Genomic DNA, 18,238 nt, shown 5'->3' with positions numbered 1-18,238 from the left:
TGTGTGACCCTGAGAAAAATATTACTTATCCCTTCTGTGCCTCATTTCCTCATTTTTTAAATATATTATTTATTGTGTGACCCTGAGAAAAATATTACTTATCCCTTCTGTGCCTCATTTCCTCATTTTTTTTTAATATATTATTTATTTATTTGACAGAGAGAGACATAGCGAGAGGAGGAACACAGGCAGGGGGCATGGGAGAGGCAGAAGCAGGCTTCCCGCGGAGCAGGGAGCCAGATGTGGGGCTCGATCCCAGGACCCTGGGATCATGACCTGAGCCGAAGGCAGATGCTTAACGACTGAGCCACCCAGGCGCCCTGTCATTTCCTCATTTGTAAAATAAAGATAGTAACAGTACCTACCTCAAAATGTTGGGGGGGGGGGGAGGAATTAAAAAAAACTTGCTCTAAGTCACAGAGCTAGAAGGCCAGAAAGCAAGGATGTAAACATGTCTAACTCTCAAGTTCATGTGCTTTAACTTTTGGAGGGATGAGTTTATGCATAAGTGCAACCGGTGTAAATTCTTCTTTCTTTTTTTTTTTTTTTTAAAGATTTTATTTATTTATTTATTAGAGAGCGAGCGAGAAAGAAACAGCATGAGAGAGGAGAGGGTCAGAGGGAGAAGCAGGCTCCCCGCTGAGCCGGGAGCCCGATGTGGGACTCGATCCCAGGACCCTGGGATCATGACCTGAGCCGAAGGCAGTCGCTGAACCAACTGACCCACCCAGGCGCCCTAAATTCTTCTTTCTTTATCAGCCCTTCAAGTTTGATCTCCTGAAATAAGGTAAGTTGTCATCCAGCAAATACCCTGTAATTATCGGAAATATTTGGTTATTTGCTTCTACTTCACAATATAATAACATTTATAGAGATGGTAATGCTGGCCAGGCACATTTATTTCAGATGCTCCTTCAATGCTCAAACCACCCTATAAAGTTACGTACTCCTGTTATCCTCATTTCAGAAATGAAGAAACAGGCATAAAAACTAGGTAACTACCCCAGAGTCACAAAACTGAAAAATGATGGATCTGAGATTTGAATTCAGAGAGTATAAAGATATAGGCTCTTTTCTTTAACCACTCTGCAGTACTTCCTTTCCTGGACTTTATAAATTTAGAATTTTAAAATTGTAATAAATAAAGGATGTTAAAGAAAAATTTTGACTGCCAACACTTACATATCATAAGCTACCAAATTCTAAGGCTAAACAATTACTTTGTTTTGAAAAAAATTACTGATTTTAGGTTAGTCTTCCTTTTTCTGTAAAATATCCTAACCTTCACAAGTGAATAATAAACTATTTTATAATCAGGGACACTATATTAAAAGTGTAACATTTTGAATCACTGAGACATGTTATATATACACTTATACTACTACTAGGTTTATAGAAAAGGTAAACAACTCCCCCTTTTTCTATGATCATGTCAAATTCTAACTACTGGAAGAAATTGAAACTTCAATCAACATCATTTGTGCTATTCTGAACAAACAAAAAAATAATATTAAGGACTTAATTATACCCACACTAAGTAAAAACACAGTGGCATATTTAAATAAACAAGTTTTCACTAAATACGCAAAAGGGAAGCCAGAACTCTTCTATTAAGTCTCTCTACTGCCATCAAATATTCCTAAAAGAACAATTCTATATATTCTCTTGCACAAAACATTTAGAAGCTCCCAGTTATCCACTGAATTAGACCTGAAACTCCTAAAGCCCTGAAATAATATATGGCCCCAAGTTAGCCATCTAAACTTATTTCAACGACTTCTCACATGACATGTTAACCAAACATAATTCTTCCTAACCAAACCCCTCCTTCTACCTCCTGCATATCAGAATGCTCATGTCCAGTCAACAAATTCGCCATATTCAGCCTTACTTTCTTTTTAAAACATACTCATCCTTATTTCTGCTAATCTACCACATTTCCAGTTACCTAAGCTCAGAGAACTAAGTAACTTATTCAAAGTCAGCAAGTTAATGACAAATCTAGAAAATTACAATTTAACTCTCACTATAATCAGATAGATATTTATTTCCTTATTACCCTCAGTAAAATGAACAGAATCACTATACTCTTGACAGTATGAAAGATGAATACCGGGCGCCTGGGTGGCTCAGTTGTTTAAGCGACTGCCTTCGGCTCAGGTCATGATCCTGGAGTCCCGGGATCGAGTCCCGCATCGGGCTCCCTGCTCCACGGGGAGTCTGCTTCTCCCTCTGACTCTCCCCCTCTCATGCTCTATCACTATCTCTCTCAATAAAAAAAAAAAAAAAGATGAATACCCTTCATAAAACCACTTTTTCCAAATGAACTATTCCTTATTGTTGGCCCTAGTTTCATTTCCTTACTCAAGTTTAAATCTAGAGTGTAAATTTAGACTGTTTCAGGGCTACATACTTTGAATACTAATTATTTCCATCACACAAGGATCGGTTTCAAAATTAAAGCTCACTGAAGAGATTTATTTTTTTAAGTCACTTTCGTAAAAAGCAAAAGTGGCATGTCAGTTTTGAACTTATTACTGGTCAATTCAAAATATGCTTTCACAATCTCATTAATGTTCACATACTCTTACACTGAATATTTTTCTTGACATGTTCATTTCAAAGCCTGTTTATCAACCAAAAGTATAACTGGTCAATAAAAATCATAACTAATTTATAAAACACAGGAAATAAACTGCATGTTAAAATCATAGAAAATTTCTGCTATGAGAATAATTCTATCAGATTAACCTAATATAAATAACTATAAAACAGGGCAAAATAGGGGCGCCTGGGTGGCTCAGTCGTTAAGCGTCTGCCTTCAGCTCAGGTCATGATCCCAGGGTCCTGGGATCAAGCCCCGCATCCGGCTCCCTGCTCCACGGAAAGCCTGCTTCTCCCTCTCCCACTCCCCCTGCTTGTGTTCCCTCTCTGGCTATCTCTCTCTCTGTCAAATAAATAAAAATCTTTAAAAAAAAAAAAAAAACAGGGCAAAATATATGAAGCAACTATCCTGAGACACTGGACAACAGGAAGTACAGGGTGTGATTCCTGAGAAGTGGGGAGCACACCAGATGATGCCCTGGCTTTCTGCTTGAAAGACCTTTGTCTTTTTTTTTTTTTTTTTAAAGATTTTATTTATTTATTTGAGACAGAGAGAATGAGAGACAGAGAGCACGAGAGGGAGGAGGGTCAGAGGGAGAAGCAGACTCCCTGCCGAGCAGGGAGCCCGATGCGGCACTCGATCCCGGGACTCCAGGATCATGACCTGAGCCGAAGGCAGTCGCTTAACCAACTGAGCCACCCAGGCGCCCTTGAAAGACCTTTGTCTACAGCACATGGAAAAGGAGCCCAAGAATACTGCACTCTTGCTGAGTTGAGGAAGCAGCTGAGTTATCTGGAACTGGTGGAGCAAGATAACATAAAAAAGCAAACATCATAGAAAAGGAGCTCCAGAAACCTGGATAGAGGGTCCTTTTAAATCTTTGGCTCAACTATGCTGCACATATATGGCACAAGACTTACAGAGGCCAAGCAGAGAATCTATGATAAAGTTGTGAGCTGAACAGATATTTTGGAGGTCAGACTGTACTGCAAGACCTGACCAGAAGTTTTTGATAAACCAGAGTGGAGAGGTCTTGCTGAACACCCCAAGTATAAAAATGAGACCCCAGAAAAGGCACACCTTAAGAGGAAGACTACTTTAACCCTAAACTAAAGGTTACCTAGTCTAGGTTACTTGGTCTAGACTTGGACCAAAAGTCAGCAAAATATGGTTCATGGGCCAAAGTTATATTGGAAGACAGCCAAGTCCATTTGCGTGATGTATTGTCTATGGCTACTTTGGCATTATAAGGGTAAACTTGAGTAGTTACAAAAGAACCTGTACAACCCACAAGCCTAAATAAAATATTTACTGTTTTACTCTTAAAAAAAAAAAAAAGAAAAGAAAAAGAAAAGCCAACACCTGCCCTAGACCCTACCTTTAAAATCAAGACTTGAAAAGATCAAGATGATTTGCCAGCAAATTAAGTGACTTCCAGAACAATACTAACAACATGTCCATGACAACCAGTATAGAATAAAATATTACTGGAAATGAAAAGACACAAGAAAATATGAGCATATATAAGAAAAAACAGCTAATATAAACAAAGAAATAATGTAAACATTGTATTAGTAAACATTAAAATGAAAATTAAAATAGCTATTAAGTATGTACAGCAAAAGACAGGCATAATGAGTGAACGGACAGAGACTCTTGGTAGAGAAATACAGACCAGAAGAGAGAACCAAATAAAAATTCTATGACAGAAAACTATATTAAGTGAAAGAAAAATTCACTAGATGGGCTTAAAAGCAGATTGGGCAGTGGAGAAGAAAAGATCAATAAACTTAAAGGACAAGCAATTAGAAACTATCCAAACTGAAGCTCAGCATGGGGAAAAAAAGAAATGAAGAGTCTCAGCAATCTGTGAGACAATCAAGCAGTTAAAGTATATGTAATTGGAGTCGCCAAAAAAGGCAACAGTGACTGAAGCAGAAAAATAAATAAATATATATATATATAATGGCCTAAAATTTGACAACTATGACAGAAAATACCAACTCAGAGAGCCAAGAAGCTCAATGAATAAACACTGAGTAGAATAAACACAAAAACACAAAGAGGTACACTGTCGAGATCCAATTGCTGAAAACCAAACACAGAAAATCTTAAAAACAAAGGAAACAGGCAGGGAAACAACAATAAGATGACCCGACCAGTCACTAGAAACAATGAAATGCAAAAGATAATATCTTTATATGATGAAAATCTACCAACCTATAATTATATGTCAATTCTTATTATTCACTGATCGCCTATTTGCCGATTGTGTACTCACTACATTGATATTCCCCAAATCGATACTTAAAGCAGTGGACGTGTGCAGAGCAGTGAACCCAACATACGTTCCCAGGTGAGGTCAAACAAGGCAACCCTAGGCCTTCTTGTTTCAGCTCTCATACTGAAAACAAGTGTACTTTTTGCAGTTTATTTAGTGCCATATTTTTTTGCATTTTTTTGTTATTTTGTTGGTGACTTTGCTATTTAAAATGTCCTCTAAGAATAGTGGACTGTCTAGTGTTCTGTCTAGTGTTCTTAACCACAAGAAGGCCATGATGTGCCTTACAGAGAAAACACATGTGTTAGATAAGCTTCATTCAGGCATGAGTTACAGTTCTGTTGGCTATGAGTTCAATGTTAATAAATCAACAATGCACATTAAATAATGCATCTTTAAATAGAAACACACGTAAAACAAAGTTATATATTCACTGTTAACAAAAATGGTATGACTAGAGATTCACAGGAACCTAACCCTGTATTTCCCCTAGAGGCAATGATTCAGTATTTGCTAATACAGTGTTTTTAGTGACTTTATAGAACTTAACTACCATGAACAAGATTGACTGTACTCATCAAAAATATGTTTCAAAAATACAGATGAATAAAAATATTATCAGATAATAAAAGATGAAAACAAAAGCTGAAAGAAATTATCACCAAGAGACCTGTACTACAATAAATGTTCAATGAAGTTCTTCAGACTGAAGGAAAATGATACCAGGTAGTAACCTAGATCTTCAGAAGCAAAGAACAAAAATGTTAAATATCTTAGTAAATACAAAACACTCTCATTTCATAATTCTTTAAAGAAATGGTAAATATGAGTAGATACACATTATTCTCATTTCTTAATTTCTCTGAAGAAGAATTGATTTTTAAATCTTAAATAATTACTGTATGCAGTATAAGTGGAATAGGCAGGCATACTTAGAATGTAGTATAAATTCAGTTTCCCTAACTTGAAGTAGATTGTTCAAGTCCCTCTCCTGCAATACAGCATGGCAAGTATAATTGTCACTTGGCCCTCTCAGTGTTACCCTATGGGAAATGGGGCTTAGGGCACCTGCACAAGAAAATGCTGATATGCCGGCTATTATCACTGCGGTAAGTAATAAAGTCCTTTGTCTCTGACCCAGGCATCTGTGTCTTCTGCCAGCATTCAAGAAACTATGGCAAGCTATCCTGTTAGCTTGTTATGGGTTAAACCCTATGTTTCAAACCCTAAAATGCCAATTCTCTGTACACTGCTGTCTTAGACTCAATGCAATTCCAATTAAATTCCCAGCAGACATTTTCTAGACATGAACAAGCTGATTCTAAAATGTATATGTAAATACAATGCACCTAGAAAGAGCAAAACTATTTTGAAAAAAAAAAAAACAAAACAGTAAAACTTGGAGTAGGCATACTACTTGATTTTAAGACTACTGTAAAGCTATAGCAATCAGAACAGTCTGGTATTGGCCTAAGGATACCAAAAAATAGATCAACAAAATAGATGTACATACAGAGACATACTTATATGGCCACTGATTTTCAACAAAGGCACCACAGCAATATAGCAAGACAAATTCTTTCCCAAAAAAACATCTCTGGGATAGCTGAGTATCTGTATGAAAAAATAAATCCTGATCTATAACACTTCCATAGACAAACATTAATTCAAGATGTATCTTAGATTTAAACATAAAAGCTAAAACTATAAAGCTTCTAGAAAAAAATATAGAATGTCTTCATAACCTTGGAATAGACAAAATGTCTTGGACAACACACAGAAAGCACTAACTATAAAAGAACAAAACTGATAAACTAAGACTTCTTCAAAATTAGAAAACCATACTCATCAAAAGAAACCATCAATAAAATTAACAGGCAAGATACAGATTAGAATATATTCACAATGTATATATCTGACAAAAGACTTTTATCCAGAATGTATAAAGAACTCCCTACAATCAGTAAGAAAAAGACAGACAAGGCAATATAACAACAGGCAAATTACTTGGACACTTCACAAAAGAAAACATACAGGTAGCTGACAGACATGTAAAAGCCCTCTAATTCATTAATGATTAGGGAGATCTAAATTAACACCACAATGAGAAACAATTATGCATCCACTAAAATGGCTAAAATGAAAAAGACTGATATCAAATGTTGGTGAGAATGTGAAGCCACCACAACTGTCCTATACTGCTGATGGAAGTAAACCACTTTGGAGAACAGTCTGGCAATTTCTTATAAAGTTAAATATATACTTAGCCCATGACTCAGCAATTCTACTCACTTACTCTTACTCAATTCTACTCTCTTTACCAAGAGAAATGAAAACGTATGTCCACAAAAGGCCTATGCAAGAATGTTCACAGCATTCTTTTGTTCATAATAGCCAGAAGCTATAAATAATCACATCCATCAACAAGTGAATGGCTAATTAAACTGTGGTATATTCTTACCGTGGAATACTAGTTAGCAGTAAAAAGGAACAAATTGCTGATACCTGCGACATCAATGATAAATCTGAATGCAAATAATCAGACATAAGAGTACATACTGTATGATTCCATTCACATGGTGCTATATAATAGGCAAAACTAATCTGTGGTGAAAGAAATCAGAACAGTGTCGCTTGGGACTGGGGGATTGGAGGAAGGACAGAACAAGAATTGAATTTAATTGACTGCTAAGGGCCCAAGGGATCTTTCTGGGATGATGTAAATGTTCTCTACCTTGACAGTGCTGTGGGTTAATAAGTGGATGCACCTGTCAACACATAAAACTGTTATAACTTAAGATCTATGCATTTTATGTATGTAAATTATATCTTAATACAAACATTAAAATGAAAAATGTGTATGAGCACTCTTCAACAAATAAATTGCAGAGAGATAATGCAAGCAAACACGGAGTAGTCAGACTTATAAAACAAATCAATCCATTGTAATATGTAGACCTTTGAATTCTAATTTTTTAAAAAACTGTGAAAAAAAAAACAAAAAAAGACCATTTATGACATATACACACTAGGTGGATATTTGATGACATTAATTTTTGTTAAATATGTTGGGAAACCATTTGATTATTGATTTGATAACAGTTATGTTTGGCAAAAAAGGAGTAGTTGCAGTAGTTACAGAGGGTGTAGGATTGGCAGAATTGACCATGGGTTGATGGCTATTGAGACTCAGTGACAGCTAAGTCAAGTTTCATTCACTATTGTCTTTATGTCTCAAATTTTCCATAACAAAAAGTATAAATAATTTTTTGAATCCCTCCAAAAAAAAGAGATAAGGCAATGTAAACATACTAAAATTCTATCATATAGAAGCAATTTTAACCAGTTTTACCCACAACTCTGTGCAGTCATTAAAATATGTACGTTTGATTCTATCAATGCTAAACTTAACTATAGCTCCTGATGAACATGTTCCATTAACAAAATTTTGGTAAGAAGGTCAAAAGAAAGCTTGGTGGAATAAAGGGCGCCCAGATGGCTCAGTCAGTTAAGCATTCCACCCTTGATTTCAGCTCAGGTCATGATCTCAGTGTTGTTTGATTGAGCCCTGCCTTGGGCTCTGTGCTCAGCAGGGAGTCTGCTTGAAATTCTTCCTCTCCCTCTGCCCCTCCCTGCAAATGCACCCACGCACGCATGCTCTCTCAAAAAAAAAAAAAGAAAGAAAAGAAAGCTTAGTGGAATAAGAATGGGTAAATGAGGAAGTATGATGGTAGGTATAGGTGGTAGTTTTTCAGTCCTTGTTCAAAAGCGATGTCATATAGTCCTGATCCTTATAGCAGGTCTGTGTTAGTGGTATAAACAGCTTATAACACATTATATAATCAAACACTTATTTGGTCTTCTAAGTTCTGATTTTCCTAAATTACCTTATTCAAGCAAAAGCACCTAAGTTTTTATCAAGTTGTTTTGCATAAAAATTAAAATATCAGAACTTGATAGATTTAATATTAAATCTTTCTATAATTTAATAATAATGTTCATTAGTTGAGACTGAGAAGTTTTAAAGGCTATTTATGAAAGGGATTTACATGGTTTAAGCATATTTAATAATTTCCTTAAAACAAAGAAAAAAAAATTTTTTTTTAAGGAAATTCCCTTCTTTTTTGTGCTTGGTGGTACAGTTGGTTAAGCGACTAACCCTTGGTTTCAGCTCAGGTCATTATTTCATGGTTCCTGGGAATCAACCCCTGCACAAGGCTCTACGTTCAGTGAGGAATCTGCTTAAGTTCCTCTCTCCTTCTCTCTCTGCCACCCCCACCAACGCTCTCTAAATAAATAAATAAATCTTGAAAAAAAATGTCTTTCATGCTTTAGGTCAGGTTTACCTAACACTGTCAAAACGCTGAGATAAATAAATTTAATAATGGCACCTTCCAATTACTCAAGTTTACAAGTCAATCTGTAAAATTGGAGACAAAAAATGTGCAGGCTGACCTAGAACCCAATTAAGGTATTTTTCTCTTTTAACAAAAGCTGTTGACAAGTAGGTAAGTTTATGATTGCCCCTACAGTACAATCACAAGACTCCTCTGGTTTTAAGACAGCAGAAAATTCTTTACAAGGGCCTTGTGTCTTTCCCTTAATCTGCTACATGTAGTTCTCGTAAATTCTCTCTACTCATCTTTTTGTCCCCATATTTAGCCCTAAGTCTCGCTTAAGAAAAGGAGTATGCTAATTTTTTCACTAACACAGAATTTCTAAGGAACCACCAATATAAGCAGAGAATTGCTAAATCTGTTTAAACAACAAAACTTTATAAGCCTTCTTCCCCTATTGTAACAATTCCATCAGTGGGAAGAACAAGCTATTAAAGAAATCATGTTTTGTTTTGTTTTGTTTCTAAAACTAGTGGGCCACTTAAGTAAAGGATTCAGAGACTGCTAAAACAATAATCCCATATTTAGTAGCTACAGCTCTAACTACAAGAGTATAGAGAATGTTTCTACCCTTCTCAAGTTTTTTTTTTTTTTTTTAGAAACGAAAAAGCAAGACAACTTCTCTTCACCAGTCTATGTACGATCAACTGAAAAGGGGTGGCCAAGTATCTATATAACCCAGCATTTCAAGTGTTTCATACTAAGTAGGCCAGAATACTTAATTGCTTTTAAAAGCCTAAATTTCACATTATTATAAACTAATTTAAAAAAAAATACATGTTGGGGCGCCTGGGTGGCTCAGTCATTAAGCGTCTGCCTTTGGCTCAGGTCATGATCGCAGGGTCCTGGGATTGAGCCCCGCGTCGGCCTCCCTGCTCCTTGAGAAGCCTGCTTCTCCATCTCCCACTCCCCCTGCTTGTGTTCCCTCTCTCGCTGTGTCTCTCTCTGTCAAATAAATAAATAAAATCTTTAAAAAAAAAATACATGTTAATAAAAACCATGCTTAGAGAAAAAATATGTAATATCAATCCAAAAAATACAACAATTCTCCCCTAAATTAATGCATAAATTTAATGTTACCACACTATAATTCCAACAGAGGGAGAGGGGATTAAATAAACAATTTTAAAGATCAGATAGAAAACTACACATGCATAGATAGCCAGAAAAAAAAAATAATTCTGGAAAAGCCCTATCAGCTAGTATTTCATTTGAAAGTTATAGCAATTAAAACAGTTTGATACCTATACATGAAAAGACAAAGACATGGAAAAGAAGAGGAAATATTTCACCCATACTACAAGCATATGACAAAAGTGGCATTTTAAAATAGTAAAGATGTAGGATTCGATACAAACAGTGTTCGGGAAAATGAGAAATCATGTTGAATAATGAAATTACATCACTACTTCACTCCCTAGAATAAAATAAAGAGAATGAAAGGATAAAATGTTAAAATGAAATCATAAAAGTACTAAAGGAAACATGGGAGCAATTTTTACAATCCTAGAGAAGGTCTTTCTAAGAATTACACAAAACTCAATGACTTGTATGACTCAAAGGCATAAAAGAAAATGATAAATCTGACTAAAGTTTCTGCACAAAAAAATACACCAAAGGTCAAAATACAAATAACAAATCATGAAAAAAGTTTTCAGGACACAACAAAAGGCTAATTTCCTTACAACAGATCAAGTGTTCCTACATCTGTAAGAACAAAAACCCAAAGGAAGAAGAGGCAAAAGCTGTGATCAGAAAAAACTTATTGGCACCTAAGTCAAAAAAAAAAAAAAAAATACTCTGAGATGTAAATTTTTAAAAAAGGAAATTTCCTAAGCCATTTACTAGTCTTACCAATACACTGTATTGGTAAAGGCATAAGGAAAAAGGTACTTTAACACAGTATTGGTGGGACAGAGGCTGCAATAACTCTTTGTAATACAATTTGGCATTATCTATCAAAGTTTTAAATGCACACACCCTTTGGACCAGTAACTCTACTAGCATGAATTTATCCCACAACACATGTAACAACACGTATTCCCAAAGAAGTATATACAAGTGTTAACAGCAACATTATTTATAACAGAAGAAGTTGAGAAACAACCTAATTAACCATCCATAAGAGATTCATCAATAAAATGATACATCCATATCCTTGTACATGTAAATAAATAAATGCTTTCATTCATAAGAATTCATGAGAGAAAATATTGTAATTCTAGGACTATAGAGAATTTGAAAATCAGTTTTCATCTACAATATCATATTCATTCAACAAATCTCTGAGTGCCTACACCACACCTAAGGCACTGTGTTCAGCAATAAAGATATGTCACATTGTCCTTTTCCTCAAGAGAAAAAACGTAATATAGCCCCTTACCCCAAGGAGCATACAGTCTGACAGAGAATAGAAATGAGTAAACATACCATTACCATATATGGTGTGATATATACAATGAGGTAAGAATAGAATGTTATGAGAATACGTGAGCAAAGCAACTTAAAAATAATCACCATTCCAAAAACAAAACGAACAGCTTAAATGTAAAATTATTAACTCCTCCTTTAGAGTTGAAAAGAATCATTAGCCAATGGTCTGAGAAGACCTTAGCATCCATGAAGCTGGGTCCCACCATTCTGCATGTCCATGTCGTATAGGAGCCAGCCACAAAAGTTACATTCACCCTTTTATTAAACACTGATGAATTATGGTCTGCTCTTACAGTTTCCATTCCCGATGCTGTCACCCCCAGAGGGACCTTCTAGGGTCTATATTTAGAAAAGGAACAAAACGTCTCAAAGAATGTACAGACTAATGTATCTACGACATTACTTCTACTTAATCAAAAGTTTCAGGAAAGAAGCAAGAAATATCATCCACTGAGTAGGTACTTTTTCCTGGGCTAGCAAAATACCTTTAAAATGTGCCATTTAATTTGGGGCCTTGCAACAGTAGTGTTTCAAATAAATTGCTTTTAGGTAGATTATGAACTAACTACACATAAAACAGAGCCAATTATTAGACAATAGGTAATATGCTCCTTTTTAGAAATTTTTTTTTATAAAGATATTAAATCTTGGGACGCCTGGGTGGCTCAGTTGGTTAAGAGTCTGCCTTCGGCTCAGGTCAGAATCCCAGGGTCCTGGGATTGAGTCCCGCCTTGGGCTCCTTGCTCAGCGGAGCCACTTCCACTGCTTGTGCTCTCTGGTAAATAAATAAAATCTTAAAAAAAAAAAAAAAAAGACAGCAAATATTCCAAGTTTACAGGGATATAGTGCTAAAATAGCATGTTTTTAAATACTATTCCTTGTAATGAGGTATTTATCAGAGGTTCAATATATACTCATCACTTCATTTTAAAAAGGTTTGAGGGGAGCTTGTTAGTTACTAAAAATTAGGACTATAAATGTGACACGGAGCATGCTAGGAACCAATCTAAAATGTAACTCAACTTATCCATAAGGAGCATACCAGTTCCCAACTTTTATTCCCAGTCATAAATTAGAAATGGCTTAACAAAAGAAATTATTCAGAATCTGTAAATTCATCAGTTCTTTTCCTTTTTACCATTTTCGAAGGAGGAGAGGCAACGGGTAGGGCATGATAGCTCCTTCTGTAGAAGCAACTGCTTCCTGGTAGTGTCACATGACTGTTTACTTGAATTTTGTACTAAGAATTGGAACTTAAGATTTTAAACTATACGTCACTCAAAATCTTTTAACATTTCTATTTGCTCTTATGCCACTGTATCTAATCATATAATTAATGACTTTATAAAAAGACTAATAATTTTTAATCCCAAGCCATAAGCTATATTTATGAGCAGTATTCAATTCTATGCAAATTTCCACTGCAATTAACAAATTTGGACAGTCTCTTGAGATTGATTTAGTAAGCACCAACATTTTTTGTATTTGCATCCTTTGCCTCCAAGTCCTATCAATTCTTCTTTCATAAAAACTTTTTTTTTTACGATTTTATTTATTTATTTGAGAGAGAGAGAATGAGAGATAGAGAGCACGAGAGGGAAGAGGGTCAGAGGGAGAAGCAGACTCCCTGCTGAGCAGGGAGCCCGACACGGGACTCGATCCCGGGACTCCAGGATCATGACCTGAGCCGAAGGCAGTCGCTTAACCAACTGAGCCACCCAGGCGCCCTTTAAAACTTTTTTTAACCTAACTATAAAAATAGAGATCTGCAGCCAAAAAACCTTGTTTCCTATAGTTTCTTATATTCCTCCCTTCTATTCCATTTTCATTGACTGAAATAGTAGTGAACTAGTTCAGGCTCTACTCACCCTTTTCGGAACTACTGCAAAAGCATTCTAAATAGTTCCCGTTCTTCTTTCCAACCTATCTTGAATACTGTCACCAATTCATTTTTTTCCTAACACTGATTTCATGATGTCCTGCCTCAGGTTCAATAATCTCCAATGGCCTCCCATGGCATAAAACAGTGATGGGAATTGGAGTTTATTCATATTTTTTACCCTCTCAGGACCAGGGTAAAAAATAATGAAAGAACTTTACATTTGGAAACAACAACAAAAACATTTTGTTGTTTCATAATAGAAATTACCAAAAGCAAGAGCAACTGCGGGTGGCAGAGCATGGATAAAAACAGGATGCGAAAACCCTAGTAGCTTAATTTAGTATTCAATATGCCTCAGAATCCAGATCTACCACATTTTTTTTTTTAAGATTTTATTTATTCATTTGAGACACAGAGATAGAGAGAGATGGAGCATGAGCAGGGGGAGAGGCGGACAGAGAAGCAGGCTCCCCGCTGAGCCAGGAGCCCAATATGTGGCTCCATCCCAGGACCCTGGGATCACGACCTGAGCCGGAGGCAGACGCTTAACCATCTGAGCCACCCAGGCGCCCCCCGATGTACCACATTTTCAATATTAACACTGGTTTAGAACATGCCCAGAGACCAGCTCAATGTCATTGTTAATGATGTTTACATTTCTCTCAACACAATTTCTATCCAGCATTTCCCTCATGTATCCTCAAAGCCCTTTAACCAACCACCTTCTCAAAGTGAAGCCAAATGTTTTCTGTGAAAAATGGTCATCAAGTGAGAGGCTTCCATCTCACTTCATTACTGCATTACAGTGGGGATACTCCAAGCACAACAGTAAACAGCAAAATTACTACTTTCCTAGTGATGGGAATCAGAGTTTATTCAAAAATAATGTAAACAATGTTAAATGCACAAGTGTCAGGAGTCCGCCCAACTCAGTAAATATAATCCTCTTCCCATTGGGTTGCTCTATGTTTTTAACCATGCCCTGCACATTTCTCACCTTGTCTTTACTCACATCAGTCTTCGCAGTTCCTCTAAATCTTCAAAACTATATTTTTGCTCCAAAAGCACAATTATTAAGGAGCATATTTCTAAAACAAAGAATATCTTTTATTTAAAAAATCCAAACTTTTTACCATGGCCTGTTAGAGACCCCAAATGATCTAAGTTTAGCCCACCTCCCCAACCTCACCTGACACCAGTGTCTCCCAAGTTTTTCTCATTAGTCTTCTTACTAGACTTTCAAACACACAAAGCTAATTCCTGCCTAAAGGCTTTTGTCTCCCTACGGGTTGCTTGGAAATTTTTATCTACAGCTCAAATCTCACCTCCTCACAAAGGCATTTCTCAATGCCACCCTACTTAAAACAACCCCCCCCCACACACACACACCCCAATCATTTTCCATACCATCATCCTGTTTATTTTCCTCATAACACCTACCACTATTCTGAGTTCCTTACTTATGTAATTATTGTACACCCCTAATGGGGAGCACGTGTGTCCTGCTTATTTGCTATACCCTCACAGCCTAGAATAGAACCTGTCTCTTCGTAGGTAATCAATTATCAGTTGAATGAACGAACTGTGAAGAACCTAAGACTCACAGAAATGGTTTAACTATTCATGACCATAATCGTGATATTCAGTGGTTTCCTAAAGGAACTAAAGTTTCCAAATAGCTATCATCAATACAGAATTAGGGAACTATATAAAGATAAGAGTCCCTGGGTAGGCAATATTCTCTGTCCTTTGTTTTCTAAACTTAGTATTCCAAAAGTCAAAATTCTAAGAGAATGCTGTCACCTCCTGAATCCCTAATGTTCAAAGATCAGAACTCTTCTCTTTGTTCCCATACTGGAATACAATATGACAAATCAGTATGCCTTTGTTAATCATTAGATTTCCCATTTGCAAATTTCTTATTACTCTTTATTCTTCTACGTCTTAGTTTCTCTTAAACGTGTTTTTTAATTCAGAAAAAGGAAAGACTGAGTTACTCCTCATCTCCTAATATCTTTAGTGTAATGATTAATGTTAATAATGCTTTGGGGTATGTCATTATCAAAATGTTATTCAGAAACATCACAATTGGCTTATTTCCCTGTTGTGAAGGAATGAACTGAAAAATATGTTTTCTGTGATCTCATTGATTTTCTTCTAGAAAATGAACCATTTCTAAAATACTACAAGGCAATGAAGATTTCTCAGCAGGCAGTTATACTACCAGATTCTGGCCCTTTTATACATAAAGAAAAGTCCTACTGCTTGCTGGTGGGACACTTTCTGCCCCGGAAGTAACAAGATACATGCTAGTAAGTTAATAACTTGTCTAGTAAGATTCTCCATCTCTAACAAACTTGATTTTTTTTCCTCTTCCAAAATAAACAATTTCCCAAAATGAAAAGGGAAATAAGACAATGTTCCTTTAAATACATATATATAAAATCAGGTACTAAAGTGAATGAAAAGATTTGAAAACTGTTTATAGACTATGCAGATTTGTCCCTGTCGACCTAAAACAAATAACTTCTAAGAAATATATTTCTAACCACTACATGAAAATATCTTTCTCAAAACATTTCATTAAGTCTAGTGGCAAGTCTGCCACAAATTCAATTGGCCTATTCGCGGTAAAAACCCCACAGGTTTCCTTTCTTTAAGAATGTCAACCATTTTGCCTTTTTTCCTCTCCGATTCAATTATAATCCATCAAGAGCCTAAACCACACTAACAGCAATTCCTCTCACTCAGCACCTGAGACCCTAGTAGAACTGCGCTCCCTCGGACCATAAATGCTCAGATCCCACTTCCCTGGCTCGGTTTAGCTGGGGAGTCGCCACATCACAATCCGGATAAACTGGGCGGTGGCAGGACTTTGCCAGAACTCTCGCCTTCCCAATTCTCCACGCGCCACACCACTGGAGGCGCTCTCCCTTCACTGCAGTTGGGTCAGTGTGGATGTTTTCCACTGGGCCAGCTCCCCACCAGCGCCAAGAGTCGAGAGGGAGGGGAATGAGGCGCTGGGGAGCCACCCAAGCCAGGAAGAAGGTGAGGAGGGGGGCCAGGGCTCAATGCTGGCAAAGTGACTAGCTGCAAAACTGCGCCTTTTCCCTAGGAGCACCCCAGACCGGTAGACAAAAGATTAAGGGCGCCAAGGCCTTTCCATCCTCACCCGGGAGCCTAGCCAGCCCAATGTATCCACAACCCTAGTTCCTAGATACAGACCCAGCTCCTATCAGGGGTGGGTGCCTAACTTCCGGGATGCAGTCGAATAGGGACCAGAGGGAAGAAGCCGAGAGCAGGAGGGGTGCACGTGTTCCCCGATACCGAGACAGACAATAAAGAACAAGCCCGGGTTTCCTCGGCCGCCCCACCCTGCTCCTGACGGCTCCTACCAGGGGGGGCGCCTTCGCCCGGAGGTCCACGGACAAAGCCCCTCGGGGCGGAGAGGAGGGCTCCGCCCGAGGCATTTGGGGGTGCACACAAAAGACGGAGGGGAGCGAGGGGCTGCGCGAGGCGGGAGGGCACGGCACTCACCCACTGAGCCTGAAGAGCCTCTGCGCTTGGGCGCGGCCGGGGTGGAGGGGGGCGCGGCGGGGGCCGGGGCGGGTGGGGTCCACGCGGGCTCGGCCTGGGGGCTCACGCTGGCCGGGGGAGGAGGGGGAGGCCGGGCCGGGGGCTCATCGTCCTCGGGAAGCTTGGAGGGCGAGGCTGCGGCAGCGGAGGGCAGGGATGGCGCGGGCACCGCGGGCGACGCGGGGCTCGCGTCCCAAGACTGCGGCCGCTCCGGGGCGGCGGGGGGCGCGGCCGGCAGTGGCCCCCGGGGCGCCGGGGGCACGAAGTCACTGCCGAAGTCCAGCAGGGGCGCGCCAGCGACGGGGGCGGTGGGCACCGGGGCTGCAGACAGCCCCGTGGCGGGCTTCCTCTCCAGCACCTCCAGCTCCTCTAAGTCCTCGTCTTCGTCCTCCTCGTCTTCCTCCTCCTCTTCTTCCTCCTCGTCCTCGGGCTCCCTCACGAATTGGTACTTGAACGGGGGCTGGGGCCCGGGCGGGCTGTCCGAGGACGAGGAGACCAGAGGCGACTGGTCCATGTCTTCCATGGTTGGCGGGTCGGAGATGATGCTGCAGCTGTCTCTACAGGACGCTTCTCCTCAGAGCCGCGGGCGGTTGTGGGGGTTGGGGAGGACTGAGAGGGACAGGGCCGAACGAGCCCAGAGACCTGCAGTGGCGACGGCTCCCGGAACAATGAGACTGCTCCTCCTGCCTCTGCGCCCGTGATGCGCCACCCGCCCCGTCCCCAGTTGCCGCCACCGCCCAGACGAGCGAAGGAGAGAGGCCAGTGGATTCTCCGCCCAGTTTGGCGTGACTTACCCTCCCCGGCGGGGAGAGGCAGGGACTGGCGCGGGAGGAAGGAAGCCAATCGCCTACGAAACAGAGACGATGGGCAACCAGTCAGTCCAATGGAAAGAGAAAGAGAGAAAAGTAGGTGGGGCCTTTTGCACCTCCTCTCTCCTACCGGCTGGGGTGAGTTCCATGGGAGGGGTTTGGAACTGGGAGCCCCACCCTTCACCTTGGGTAGACGCGGGGTGGGCTGGGGTCTTAGCTTCGCCCAGAGGTGGGGGTCAGTCTGTAGCTCCAGTA

General features: G+C 39.1%; 1 protein-coding gene across 3 annotated transcripts in view; it reads right to left on the bottom strand.

Moving 5' to 3' along the window:
• Positions 1 to 17,923, bottom strand: part of RTN4 (reticulon 4) — a 71,122-nt gene extending 53,199 nt beyond the window's left edge. For all 3 annotated transcript variants that reach the window (XM_021701282.2, XM_021701283.2, XM_021701284.2), the window contains exon 1: positions 17,136 to 17,923. In XM_021701282.2, coding sequence (XP_021556957.1) covers positions 17,136 to 17,697 — 562 coding nt within the window. In that variant the 5' untranslated portion in view covers positions 17,698 to 17,923. The remainder of the gene's footprint in view (positions 1 to 17,135) is intronic.
• Positions 17,924 to 18,238: the final 315 nt, after the last annotated feature.

This window comes from Neomonachus schauinslandi, chromosome 10 (genome assembly GCF_002201575.2).
Source record: "Neomonachus schauinslandi chromosome 10, ASM220157v2, whole genome shotgun sequence".
Taxonomy (NCBI): Eukaryota; Metazoa; Chordata; class Mammalia; order Carnivora; family Phocidae; genus Neomonachus; species Neomonachus schauinslandi.
Note: the sequence above shows the minus strand (reverse complement) of the source record. Positions and strands in the feature narration are given on the sequence as shown.